This window comes from Bubalus bubalis, chromosome 2 (genome assembly GCF_019923935.1).
Source record: "Bubalus bubalis isolate 160015118507 breed Murrah chromosome 2, NDDB_SH_1, whole genome shotgun sequence".
Classification (NCBI taxonomy): Eukaryota; Metazoa; Chordata; class Mammalia; order Artiodactyla; family Bovidae; genus Bubalus; species Bubalus bubalis.
This window is the reverse complement of record NC_059158.1, coordinates 108,910,117-108,924,798: the sequence shown is the minus strand read 5'-3', so window position 1 is coordinate 108,924,798 and position 14,682 is coordinate 108,910,117. Positions and strand designations below refer to the sequence as shown.

Here is a 14,682-nt window from a genome sequence, read left to right as displayed (position 1 = left end):
GAGTCTTCTCCAACACCACAGTTCAAAAGCATCAATTCTTCGGCACTCAGCCTTCTTCACAGTCCAACTCTCACATCCATACATGACTACTGGAAAAACCATAGCCTTGACTAGACGGACCTTTGTTGGCAAAGGAATGTATCTGCTTTTTAATATGCTATCTAGGTTGGTCATAAGTTTCCTTCCAAGGAATAAGTGTCTTTTAATTTCATGGCTGCAATCACCATCTGCAGTGATTTTGGAGCCCCCCAAAATAAAGTCTGACACTGTTTCCACTGTTTCCCCATCTATTTCCCATGAAGTGATGGTACCAGATGCCATGACCTTTGTTTTCTGAATGTTGAGCTTTAAGCCAACTTTTTCACTCTCCTCTTTCACTTTCATCAAGAGGCTTTTTAGTTCCTCTTCACTTTCTGCCATAAGAGTGGTGTCATCTGCATATCTGAGGTTATTGATATTTCTCCCGACAATCTTGATTCCAGCTTGAGCTTCTTCCAGCCCAGCGTTTCTCATGATGTACTCTGCATATAAGTTAAATAAGCAGGGTGACAATATACAGCCTTGACATACTCCTTTTCCTATTTGGAACCAGTTTGTTGTTTCATGTCCAGTTCTGGGATATAGTAAGTGTTTAATACAAATTTGCTGATGAATTAATATAGCAAAAAAAGATCGCCAGGATTTTTGTTATTTAAAAAGGCAAGATGGGGAGAAATCAAGGGATGGACACTTGGGACTCTGGTTCTTACAGACTGTGGCTCTCGTAAACTAGGTGTTCATAATAAGAAATAGATGGAAAAGTTAGGCACCAGTAAGCTACATATTGGAGAAGGCAATGGCACCCCACTCCAGTACTCTTGCCTGGAAAATCCCATGGACAGAGGAGCATGGTAGGCTGCAGTCCATGGGGTCGCTAAGAGTCGGACATGACTGAGCGACTTCACTTTCACTTTTCAGTTTCATGCATTGGAGAAGGAAATGGCAACCCACTCCAGTGTTCTTGCCTGGAGAATCCCAGGGGCAGGGAGCCTGGTGGGCTGCCATCTCTGGGGTCGCACAGAGTCAGACACGACTGAAGTGACTTAGTAGTAGTAGTAGTAGTAAGCTACATATATGCCCTGATATACTCTGGTACATTAAAGTATCAGGAAATAGATTATAAAATCACAGAGAAAAATTAAACACAAACATTTAATTGTGACCCCGCTGGAGGGTCTGAATAGAACAAAAAGGCAGAAGAAGGGGAAGTTTGCTTTTTCTGTTTGAGCTGGGACATCCATCATCTCCTGCCCTTGCATATCCATGCTCCTGATTTTTGGTTCTTTGGACTTGGACTGGATGTATACTATCAATTCCCAGGTTCTTAGGCCTTCAGATTTGGACTTATTTATACCACCAGAGTTCCCTGTTCTCTAGCTTATAGACAGTAGATCCTGGGATTCTTGGCCTCCATAACTGGATTAGTCAATCCTATAATAAATGTCTCCCTCTCCATGTACATATACATCAATATATAATATATGTAATGTATGATATATATCTATTACTTCATTTTTTCTGGTAAACCCTGAATATTTATTTTTTCTCTTAAAAAAACTCAGTTATGTCTAAGTCAACTAATATTTACTATTCATATACAAAGGGTAATCTTAACTTGAGATAAATGAGGTGAGAAGATTGAAGTGGAAAAAGGCATGAGAGACATTTGTGTGAGCTATGTAAGCAAAGACATTTAGGTTGGAATGGTCCCATGGCTGTGTGGCAAGGTTGTTACATGCACCTGTGTCTGCAGTGATAGAGGCAGGGTGGCTACTAGAGGGTGAAATGTGCTGTGGGTGTTTCTGGGAAATAGTCCTGTGGCGGCTGGTCTATGCTTTAAAAATAACTTCAAGTCAATATAAATAAAAGTCTGATCCTAGGGAGAAATTTTAGAAGAAGGAAGACATAGTTAACTTGCTATTGAGTTCACAGAATTAATAATTTCTGCATCTCACAGCAAAATTTGTTTAACAATACATTGCTTTCAAAATAATACCTATTCATTTTTTTTTAATTTGACTTTAACATTGCTCAATATATCTACTTTAATTAATGTCAACAGTCTCTCCAAATAAACCTTAAAAAAAGCATTAGATTTTCATTTTTTTCCTAGGCTTTTCTTTGGGGTTTTCTTTTTCTTCACACATAGTAATAAGTGAAAATAGCCATTAAGAGACAAAAGTGAAGGCTTTCAAAGAACAAATCTATTTCTTAAATTGAAAGATAAGGTAATAAAATTTCTATGTATAAAAAACTGTCAACCTCATAGATCTGAATGCTTTATAGATTTTCCAGAAAAGTATAACTTCTGTACAATTAAAAGCTTTCCTTCTGCAAATAATAATAATAATAATGTAGCACCAATAAAACTACCATCTTACCTCTTTAAGCAATTTCTGTTTCCTGTAAAGGCTTTTAAGTGAAATAATGCATAGTGGCTTTTCATTAAAGATATATGACCACTACCAATTGAAATCTGAAGCTAAAATCTGTGCTTCCAAAAATTTCCCCTTATGAGGAGACTCAACCACTAGAAAGATGTCTGGAGGCCTTAATATTGTCTTAGACGGAGAATTTTTATATGAGCACAGACACTTTATACTAAATTTATTTTTATTTATTTATATTTTAGTACTAAATGAATTACAAATACTTCAGTGTAACTAGGAAATTTTCCATATTCTACAAATTTCACCTCTAGGAAAAATGAATATAAAATCTGAATCATCTATCCTTCATAGTTCCTTAACAATAGGCTTTAATAAATAGTGAAAGAATGATCTTCTTGAATAGTTACATTTTCTTTGTCATAAAAATATTTTCCCCTAGATCCTACTTCCCCTTGAAATTACCATGTTTTTTGTTCATTTAATACACAGTCAAGGATTCAGAAAGGAATCTACATTTTTTTCTATTCTCTTTCTTTCACTTTCCTGTTTATAGTCTGTTTTCAACCAAATAGCACTTGCAAAACATCTCTCATAATGACCATCTACTTGCAAAATTCAATAAATCACATAGAATTCTTATCCTCTTTGAAGTGTCTAGAGTTGATATTCTTGGACACCCTCCGTTCCTTTGACTTGGAGGTACCTACTCTTTGACAAGCTCTCTCCACATTCTATTTCTTATTTACATTTGTTGATTCTTCCATAACACAGAATAAAACACTGATGTCTCCTAGAATTCCATCCTTAATCCTCCAGTCTTCTTTCTATAAACCCACTCTTATATCATGCATAAAATATACCTCACAATCTGGCCCACAAACATCTCATTAGTATTCTCCCCCTACCCATTATACCATATGCTGCTGCTAAGTCGCTTCAGTCGTGTCCGACTCTGTGCGACCCCAGAGACGGCAGCCCACCAGGCTCCCCCGTCCCTGGGATTCTCCAGGCAAGAACACTGGAGTGGGTTGCCATTTCAGCTGTGTTCTAATTTCAACAAAATTCACTTTTTATTTGCAGACCTAGTCTCTGACTGTGCTATTCCTCTTTCAAGAAAGGTTTTCAGCCATTTCCCCCCATAAAATTACTAAACATTTTTTCAAAATACTGTTAAAATATCACTTCATCTGTTAAGCCGTTCTCTCTCCCACTAGTCATTATTAACTGATCTCTGTTCAGCTGTTTTTCCACAAACCTTCAGTCATATTTCTTTTATAACAATTGTCAAATGGTATTTTAACTTTTGAAAATCCATTCATCTACCCAAAATGAATTTCATGTTCTTCAAAAATAAAAACCTTATTGGAGTTAATCAGCACAAAGAAAGCAGTACAGAATAAGAGTTTTAACCAGGGCATGGACTTTAGAACCAATGAGGTGTTTACTAATCCAGTTTTAGCTGTTATTAATTCTTCTAATTTTACACAGGGTCTCACTCATCATAGGTTATCAATACATATTTGTTGAATGGATTAATGAATGAATAACAGAATATCATCTCTTCTATGCTTCTTTTCATGGCTTAAGTAGTTTGAGGAATTCAGTAAGCATTACTTGTACCATCAAAATAAATTTTAAGGTGTAGAAAATCACAACACAGACAAAATTTCAATTAAGTCCAAAGCAGATAAAAATGAAGATACACAAATGTGTAACCTCTCCAATTAACATATATTTCCTGGCTGAGTTTATCAGAAGCTGATTATATCTTAAAAGGTCCAGTGTCTCTGATGATACATAGTAAGAGTGAAAAGTGAAGGAGAATGTTAAAATGGGCTATTTTGCCCACAAGAGGTATTTACTCTGGTGTTGATACAAGGCATTCACTAGATAGGTAATTTCCTGAGACCTGCTGATGGAGCAGGGCTGCTGAAAGGTCATGTACACTTTGCCTGAGAATTGTGAGAAAGGGACAAGACATGCAAAGACTGGGCCCCAGGGCAGGTATTGCCTGGGTCCTTAAAATGAAGTATTATAAGTACATAGACCAATGTTTGGCCAAGGATCTCCTTGGATTTACTAAATCTGAAGTATCCACGGATCCACCATTTTTCACCTGAAATGTTGCCCCCCACCACCAACCTTTTGGTGTGGGATCCCTGCAGCTGAACTCCAGGGCTTTCTTCCACATGCCACTAAGCCACTTTTTTTTTTAATTTTATTTTATTTTTAAACTTTACAATATTGTATTAGTTTTGCCAAATATCAAAATGAATCCACCACAGGTATACATGTGTTCCCCATCCTGAACCCTCCTCCCTCCGCATACCATCCCTCTGGGTCGTCCCAGTGCACTAGCCCCAAGCATCCAGTATCGTGCATTTAACAGCAAACTCCTCAGCTCTGCCTCAGATCACTTTGGCTGCACACTCTTTTCAGCATCCTATGGAATCCTCTAACTTTGGCATAAATCAGGTTCCAATGGCACTAGTGGTAAAGAATCCATCTGTCGATGCAGGAGACAAAGGAGATACAGGTTCGATTCCTGGGTCAGGAGGATCCCCTGGAGTAGGAAATGGCACCCCACTCCAACATTCTTGCCTGGAAAATCTCGAGGACAGAGGAGACTGGCGGCTATAGTCCACAGGGTCGCAAAAGTCAGTCTACAGACCACAGAGTCAGACAGGACTTAGCAACTAAGCACAATTTATGTTTCTGCTTTATCTCCTCATCCCCTCCCCATTTCTACAGTTACCTTTCATTCTAGCTGTATTAATCCACTCATAGTTCCCTAGAGTGGCCACTAAGTCTCACATCCTTGTCTCTGTTTATGTTAATTTTTATTTTCAGGATGTTTTTCCCAGCCTCTCTCAACTACCTGAACTACGTGGACAACAGGAGGTTGCCCTCTCTGTAAAGCCTTCCATGTATTCCTATCTCCCATTCTAAACAAATCACTTGCCCTGTTAAAACTCCACTGCCTTCTTTTTTTTTTCCTCTGTTCTCACCTACACTATCATAGGTTAATTAGTTTCTTATGAATTTCTAAACCACCAATTAGTGGGCTGTTTGATGTTCAGGATAAATTTCATTCACTTTCATTTGTCTAAGATTTAGCACACTTTCAGGGTCTTATCAACATTTGCTGAATAACTGGAGGAACTTAGGTGGAGGCAGGACAGAGGTAATACTGAAAAGGTATCTCCTCTCTGTCTTCAGTTGCACAAGGCACTAAACCTGAGTATGAATGAAAAAGTGAATCAATTTTTTTCATGGAGGTTTATATAGACTAATATTTAAAGGGATATTTCTGATTGCATTTTATGTAGGAATGAATATTTGTTTAACACATTCAAATATCTTCCAGAAAAAGAAAAAATATTTTCCTATATGATTATTTTAATAATTTACCATTTTTTTCGAATATTGTGTAAAAAAGGACATTTACTTGAATAACAAAATAGATGACTATGAAAAAAATTATAGAGTTTTGAAAATGAAACATCTGAATTTTAATACCATTGTGCCTTAAAACTACCACTAAGTACTCTGCTGCTGCTGCTGCTAAGTCACTTCAGTCGTGTCCGACTCTGTGCGACCCCATAGATGGCAGCCCACCAAGCTCCCCCGTCCCTGGGATTCTCCAGGTAAGAACTCTGGAGTGGGTTGCCATTTCCTTCTGCAATGCATGAAAGTGAAGTCAATCAGTTGTGTCCGACTCTTCATGACCCCATGGTCTGCAGCCTACCAGGCTCCTCCACCCATGGGATTTTCCAGGCAAGAGTACTAGAGTGGGTTGCCATTGCTTTCTCCTCTGAGACACTGCCATATGCTGTTATTGGGGGTTGCCAATCAGGACTTCTGTTTACATGGGATATTAAGGAGGATGTCAGATATGGTTCATCTCTAAAACTCAATGCAAGATGCAAAAATAACTTGCATTGTTATAAAGGTTCATAGTTACCCAAAATGCGGTCCCTGAAATTTCTCAGAGGAAATGAATGTATTTGTTAAGAACCAAAACAATGTAAGTCATCTGTACTTGAAATAAAAAGTTACTAAATAAAAGCCACTTTTCAAAATATAGCATCTAGTATAGTAATAGAGTCTAGAAACACCTGCTCTGTCTTTGTCTAATTAAAAGCCACTATTCTAGCAAATATATTTTTATGAGACAGTTCCACAAGTATTTTCATTCCCTCCATTATTTTTCTAGACACTAGCTGACCATGGTGCATACATGAGCAAAGCAAAGGTTAAGTATGTATGACACAGATGAACCCCAAGATTAAGTATACACTGTGAAATGCATGTGGATGTTCATGATTTAAACCAACGGACTGTGGCCTGAAATGATGTCACACAAAGCTTAGCGGTAAATGGAAGGTTAAACCTACTTGCATCTTGGCTCATTAAACGCAGTTAAAGTGCAAATCCCCTCATTCTGACAGTAGTGATCACAGGGGTTCTCTTTCTGGTCACAGCGCTGACTTTTAAACCCCACAGAGCATCTGCAGAATTTCAGTAAAATACAGCTAAATCAAGTGTCTGACTTTTTTTTCCAAATATATTTCAAATTTATTTCATACAGAGATATTAATAGTAACATATTAACACAGTTTTTCTTAGGTATGCTCACTTCTTTCTCATACACACTCATCACAGTCTACTCTGACAGTAAGGGGAACAGAATGCAGACGTGAATCCTATGTGGGCATCATCCTTCTGGTTAAGCAGTGATAAATTCAAAATAGAAGTCACATAAGCTGAATAGTCTTATTTCAAGTTTTCCACTCTGGATAATCAAGTGTTTGAAAGAAAAAATGTTAAGTTCCAGATTTTCTCAGGAGTAGAGAATCTACAATATTTTCCAAAGATTTAGAAACCCAGATTCAATGTAATATATTTCAAAAGAGACAAGGGCTTAATAGGTTTACATAATACAACACTCTAAATCTGACACGAATATCAAATAATACTATACTTTTGAAAAGACACCTTATGTACTTGGAAAAGAGTGGCCCTAAGTACCAAAGCATTTATAAATATGATTATGTCTGGGTTTCACATATCTAAATAAGGTCAATTAAATTAGAAGCATTTTTACAGGCATTTCCAAGTTCAAAGATCTCTGAATCTTTGAAATAGGTATGATGCTAAGGAGTGAATGATCTCTTCCTTATGAAATCAATAGCAAATTAATGAAGGGGAAAGTTCTGTAGTACATGAACCAATGAGGAACAATACTTGATCAGAGATGTCCATGAAACATTCATTTAAAATGTTACCCCAAGAATGGAGAACAATAGAGCAGAGATTCCATGCACATCTAAAGTCATATCATAAAATGCCCACAGTGTTATAAAATACTCACAAACACACAGGTACATTTGTCTCTGGGTCCAGCTGGCACGTGCCACCATTGTAACAGTAACCATCACATAGCTGGCAGCTAGAGGCAATCTTTCCATTAGTGCAGCTGCAGCAACAGAGAAAAAAAAACCCTCATTGTTATTGGCATGATTATTGTTGAAAGCTCACACAAATTCTCAATAGATGAGGATATTCATCATAGAAGAGTAATGAAGCAGCTGGCTAAAAGGTTTACAGAAAGACTTGCTGGAGGCGAAGATTTTTTTTAACAGAATGATGACATAAAATTTTTCTTTTGGTAATTTTCAAATTTTCAACCCATTTGTTTACTATAAAACATATTATAGTTAGATACAGGTGTGAAAAATATACTCTAGGATCTGTCATTTACACTTTAGGGAGATATCAGTATCTTATTTCCTTTTCATACTACTTGAATTTGGTGACTTTTTTGTTATTTATAAACCACATTATCAAATACTCTGGAAGCAAATGCTTCAGCTATCCCTTCTAAACTGAAAAGTCTGGTCCAAAGAACTATTATGAGTTTCAGACTCCACATTGTGCCTGAATGTATAGAACTATCCTGTAGTCACTTTATACTACGGTTTATCCCTGAATATGTACTGTAATTAATGTCAAACTCTTTTTATGCTAAAGGAAAAAAGGTAACAATTCATTGCAAAAATAAACAGTAACATTATAGGAACAATATGCAATATGGCAACAAAGTAATGAGGTAGGCTTTCTTGGAAACATTTTGGAAATGATTCTAATTTACAGTACATTGCCTGTCTGAGATAAGAATAAAAAACTGTGCCTACTGCTACATGGGAAAGAAAAAGTATAACAATAGAAAAAGTACAGAAATTTCTCACTTGTCATGTTGCATTTTTAAATAAATACTATTAGATTGGACATTGAAAATTGTTGGGGGAACAGAGTAAAGTGCACTGACATTCCAAATTATTGAGGAAATCTCTTCCATGAGAAATATGGAAGTAACAGCCTTGGCTAACAGATCATGTCAATACTCTGGTTATGAGACGATGTTAGCACTAATTGCTATGAAGTAATCAATGGTATCACAATAAATCTGGACATAACCTCAATAAAGAAATTAGGCTGAAATATCATTGACTGATCACTTTGTTTCTCTTCATGACAAATACCTACTGCAGCACATCTATCAAAGGGTAATGCCCAGTGATGGGTTGAGTGCTTAGTTGCTCAGTCATGTTCTATTCTTTGCGACCCCGTGGACTGTAGCACACCAGTCTCCTCTGTTCATGGGGATTATCTAGGCAAGAATACTGGAGAGGGTTGCCATGCCCTCTTCCAGGGATCTTCCCAACCCAGGGATCAAACCCAGGTCTCCTGCATTGCAGGCAGATTCTTTATTGTCTGAGCCACAAGACAAGCCCAAGAACACTGGAGTGGGTAGCCTACCCCTTCTCCAGGAGACCTTTCCGACCCAAGGAATCGAACGAGGGTCTCTTGCATTGCAGGCCAATTCTTTACCAGCTGAGCTACCAGGGAAGCCCAATGATAGGTTAGATATTTACAATAATTGATTGACTATCTTACAGTTTATTTATTATTTGCATATTTATTTGACCTAGTGTAGGTGGTAGGGTTGCTGGAAATGTACTGAACTGCTTATACTTTCCCAGGAATTTGATTTAAATATTTTTTTTTAAAGAACATGGATTTAAATATCACAGTTCTTTTCAAGATGAACAGAAGCAGTAAGTCAATTTTGTTCTAGATGGGAAGTGGAGATATGTGAAAGTGGAAACAAATGTGGGGAAGAAGGCAATGGTTAAAGTTTCAAAGATTTAACAAAGAGTATCACATTCTTTATGATTTATACAGGCATTTGAATATGGAAGCAAAGTGAGGCAAGTACATATTTAATGGCATTGGTGTCTGATATGTTAAATGGAGCTGGGAGACTTTTCCTTGCTCTCCATGCCCAGCCTCCTTGAAAATCAAAGAACAGAAAGTTATAGTTTCATGTTCAATCAAAGGGACAACATCAAAGAGAAAATTTAGCTCATTATACATTAAAGAATTTTCCACAAAAAGATAACTATGCACCAAACATCATCATTTAAAAGAGAAAATATTCTGTTTATTGATTGCATTTATTTTTTTTTAATTTTATTTTATTTTTAAACTTTACAATATTGTATTAGTTCTGCTTCCAAGAATTGTGAAAGATGTTTCCCTGTTCTCCTTCTGAGGGTTTCCTTTGAATCCTAAACTTAAGACAGAATTTTGTAGATAATTCAAATGTGAAATATAAGTTATCCAAATCATTGTAGGGCATCAAATAGTACAGCTTATGTTTTAATGCAGTTTTCATTATAATTTAATTTCTTAGAATGTTACACGCATGCACCCGTGCATGCACAATTTGTAATTAGCAGTTGTCCATTAATCAGAAAGAATTCTCATAACAATTTGACATTAGAGTGGTATAATTTAGGTTATTCAAAATTATGATCAAGCATTTCTTCATCAGTATTTATTAAGGAAGAGAAAAAAATATACAATTAATTCTGTTTTAAAGATTATACATATTATATTTGAAAGAGTATCTATTTTCTACCAGAGAAGGCAATGGCACCCCACTCCAGTACTGTTGCCCGGAAAATCCCATGGATGGAGGAGCCTGTTAGGCTGCAGTCCATGGGGTCTCTAAGAGTCGGACACGACTGAGCGACTTCACTTTCACTTTCCACTTTCATTCATTGGAGAAGGAACTGGCAACCCACTCCAGTGTTCTTGCCTGGAGAATCCCATGAACGGAGTAGCCTGGTGGGCTGCCGTCTATGGGGTCGCACAGAGTCAGACACGACTGAAGCGACTTAGCAGCAGCAGCAGCTATTTTCTACTGTAGTTGACAGCTTGTAGGCTTGGCATTAGGAACACATTAGTATTTGGAATCACAAATACACATGCAGCTTGAATTTTTCTCATTTAAATAAAAAGTTTAACTCAGTTGTGACTTTTAGTATCAGTTCTTTACCCATGAAATAGAAATACCAACATTGCTATAAGCTTTATTTAATGCTAGCATGAAAAGTATCATAGAAATAAAAACAAACTTATCTAACGTTTCAAGATACACAAGGAGTCGTGTTTGCATTGTCATGTTCATATGTTATTATAGCCTATCTGGTAAATCAAATAATATACTCCTATTTTTAAACTTTCACTATCTACTCACTGCTAGCAACTGTTATTTATCCATTCTTACAAATAGTTTTCCAAAAAGATATTTAAGTCAGGAACTGTAATGTGGAACCTCAAAAGTATATTCAGGTTATGGGTTCCAGTGTTTCTAGGTTGGTTAAGCCAATATTGTCTGTACAGTAGGCAACAGTGAGGGTCCTAAGAATCCAACCCTTCCTTCCTCACATGGAACTGACCTGTGTGATGGAAACAGTATGTGTCTCTGCAAGTGCTTCTCCAAGATAAACTGGGTTGGAAACTATGCCTCTCAGCCTCTCTTACACGATAGTCCACAATTTCCTGGGTGAATGAAATGGGGTTGTAAAGAAGATTCTACAGGGCATTTCTGACATGGTACACTGGACATAAAGAAAGATGTATGCTCACTAACTGAAATCAAGTTCTGCCATGCTCAAGTTTCATCACAAAAAACTGATGAATTTAATGAGCAAACATGATTTTGATAGTTTAAATAAAAATGTATTTTACCTTTATGTACTTATCAAAGGCATGTATTATAATTAGTCATATTTTTCAATGACTTTAGTTGAAAAATAATGTACTTTCAAATGACCCAATTTGAGGGCTTGAGTAAATGTCATTTATAATGATAACAAATCATACATAGATTAACTCTAAAATGAGAGTAAATAAAAAAGAAAAAAATGATGATGTCTGTAATAAAATTTTATTGGACCTTGTTTGGCAGAGTAACATAACTCAGGGCTGGCACCCTGGCAGAGGCCGTCTTGGTGGAAGCTGTGGCATGACCGTTTTAAGGTGTGCTTTTCTATCACATATTCTCATTTATTATAGTCCTAGGGCAAATGATTGGAGAAGGAAATGGCAACCCACTGCAGTATTCTTGCCTGGAGAATCCCATGTATAGAGGAGCCTGGTGGGCTACAGTCCATGGGGTCAAAAAGAAGCGGACATGACTGAGTGACTAACACACACACAGAGGGCAAATGATAGAGCCCAATCATTTATAAGCCCTTCTTTTAAAAGGTTGTGAAAAGAAGTTCAGAGTGAGAATTGATCTCTAACCTCTGTGGCATAAATCTGTTTCATGACAGAAACTGAATGCCACTCATTAGCTGCAAAGTTCTGTCTTCCATTCACTTAATCTCAAAGCCACAGAGCAAAAGACAGTGTAACAAAAATGTAATTGGATGTCTTAATTGTAGTGGCTTCCTAGGAAGCATCATTCCTTCTACTTATTTTCGACTATAATTTTCCAAGTCAGATAAAAAGATTAAATTTTGTTTCCATTCAACAGATCTTTTGTTCCTTTCCCAGAGGATCACTTTGTAAAATCAGAAAGGCAAATACTCATTGCTGATAATAATGATGAGACAAAAGTCCGAGCTATTCTAATTTGGAAGTATTACATAAGCTTTTTGAAGGTATGTTGCATTTCACTTGTGCTTGCTTACTATTAGGAATATTCTATACAGGGAATGATCTGACCATATTATTTCATGATAAGTGTTCATGTTTCCCAGAAGTATGTTAACACCTTTTGAATAAATTTTGGTTTAATCAAAATGAATTGAACTCTCTTTGTAGGAAAAAAAAAAAGAAAGAGATAATGGAACACTTGCCATATTGAATTTCTGATTCATGTTTATGTTTGATGGAGAACAGCAAAATTCTGTACAGCAATTATCCTCCAATTAAAAAATTAATTAAAAAACAATAATTTATAATGTTCTCATTTTTTGCCAGAATGTTATGTCCTTTTGGGTTCAAATGCTTTTATAAATTAAGTTAGCTCTCTACTTACTTGCAAGATATATCTTCACTGTCTTTATTTATAATGCAATGTCCCCCATGGCACCTTATACATTTGTCAATTTCACATTTTGATCCTTCATAGCGTATTGGACAGACACATTCCACACTTCCATCATCTCCAATGGTACAGGATTCAGAATTCACACAGTAGTGATGACACACATCTAGAAAGAATGAACAGTATAGAAATAAAATTGTGTTACAAAGTATTTTTCTTTATTTTTTTTCCCCACACTGTGGAATTTCTACAATCAGGTTGAACCCACATTCCTTGCACGGGAAGCATAGAGTCTGGACCACCATGGAAATCCTACAAGATATTTTTTCTTGAGTCACAATAAATGTTACCATTTTACTTAATATTTTAAAATGGTCAATGGATAAGTGGATTAATTTACAAGAGCAACTTGTAATTGCATGTAACCAGATTTCTTTAAGAATACCATTGGTTCCTCTTTTTGCCTGAGTTTGCCATCATTTCATCTTGCTAAAGTTATATTGATATACTATATTGATATAAGTTGTATTGATATAATAGATATAATATTAGTTATATTGATATAATACTAACTGACAAACTTTATTAGTCCTGAATTTTAAAATTTAAGTTCTCAAGTTTCCTCAACTTTCCTTCTAAGAAGCAATATTTCTGTTATTCTGGAATGAACATAAATCCTCAAGATTTCTTTAGATGTCATCTATCTTTGTTCCTCCTTACATCTCTTTTCATCTGAAGAACAGAGTAAGTATGGGACTCTTACTCCTTTGATAGCCTTTGGTGGAGTGGAAAGAAGCCTCTCTCTACATGAGCCAGGAGACCCAGATTCAATACCAGGGTAAGGAAGATCCCCTGGAGGAGGATGACAACCCACTCCAGTATTCTTGCCTGGAGAATCCCAGGGACAGAGGAGCCTGGTGGCTACAGTCCATGGGGTCAGCAAAAGTCAGACACGACTTAGAGACTAAACCACCACCACCACCACATGAGCCAAAACAGCCAGTATTTCCAAACACCTGAGCAGGTAAGCAGATAGAAGTTGTGCCTCTTGTGGAGCCCCAGTAGAAACGTGGACTGGAAGACTAACAGATTCATCATGGGTAGAAAGTGACAACAGAAGTCTAGGCCATTTCTTCCTCCCAGGTGAGAACCTGGCGTCTCATCAGTCAGAGGGAAAACCTCCATGCAGTCTGAACCCTTTGCTTTGTAAAATGTTTCCTACTGAGCACGTCAGACAATTTTCTCAACTACAAAGGAAGACTTCTTCAAATATTTCCATACCTCTTGAACACCAGTAATAAAAAAAAAAGACCATTTAATAAGAACCACATTGACTTTGCAATTAGACATTTTGCCTCAGTCTTCTGGAAAACAAACAAGTCTATATGTATATTGACACATCATTATTTTTTAATTTGCCACATTCACAATATTGAAATTTATAGTATTAATACAAGTAATCTTAAGCAGAAGAACTTACTGAATTGATCGCAGACCTAGTATTTGAAGCTGCAATTTCCTTATAGTTATCTAATTGTGAAGCAATATTAAGTGTGGTTAGATGAGGTAAAAATCACAGTTTATAAACTTTAATCTGCTATAAGATGATTGTTGTGGGTAAAAAAAGTTAAAACATAATTTATAACTTTTATGCTTGTATATTTATCTGGCCTTTTATTAAATCAGACAGAAATTAAATTTATTGACAGGCTTGCTTCATATTTATGGAAATTTATTTCAAGCATTCTTATGCTTGCTGTTGCATTATGCCAAGTACCCTCATTGAGATTCAAAGCTTAAGTTTATTACTAAGGGTCTTGGCTATGTTTAAGAAAAGAAGCACTT

The 14,682-nt window shown here is 36.4% G+C and overlaps 1 protein-coding gene across 1 annotated transcript in view; it reads right to left on the bottom strand.

Moving 5' to 3' along the window:
• The window catches only part of LRP1B (LDL receptor related protein 1B), a 2,209,913-nt gene that overhangs the window by 39,128 nt on the left and 2,156,103 nt on the right, over positions 1–14,682 (bottom strand). The window contains exons 85-86 of the mRNA XM_025261770.3: positions 12,829–13,003; positions 7,804–7,908 (exon numbers count right to left, since the gene is read on the bottom strand). Coding sequence (XP_025117555.3) covers positions 7,804–7,908; positions 12,829–13,003 — 280 coding nt within the window. The remainder of the gene's footprint in view (positions 1–7,803; positions 7,909–12,828; positions 13,004–14,682) is intronic.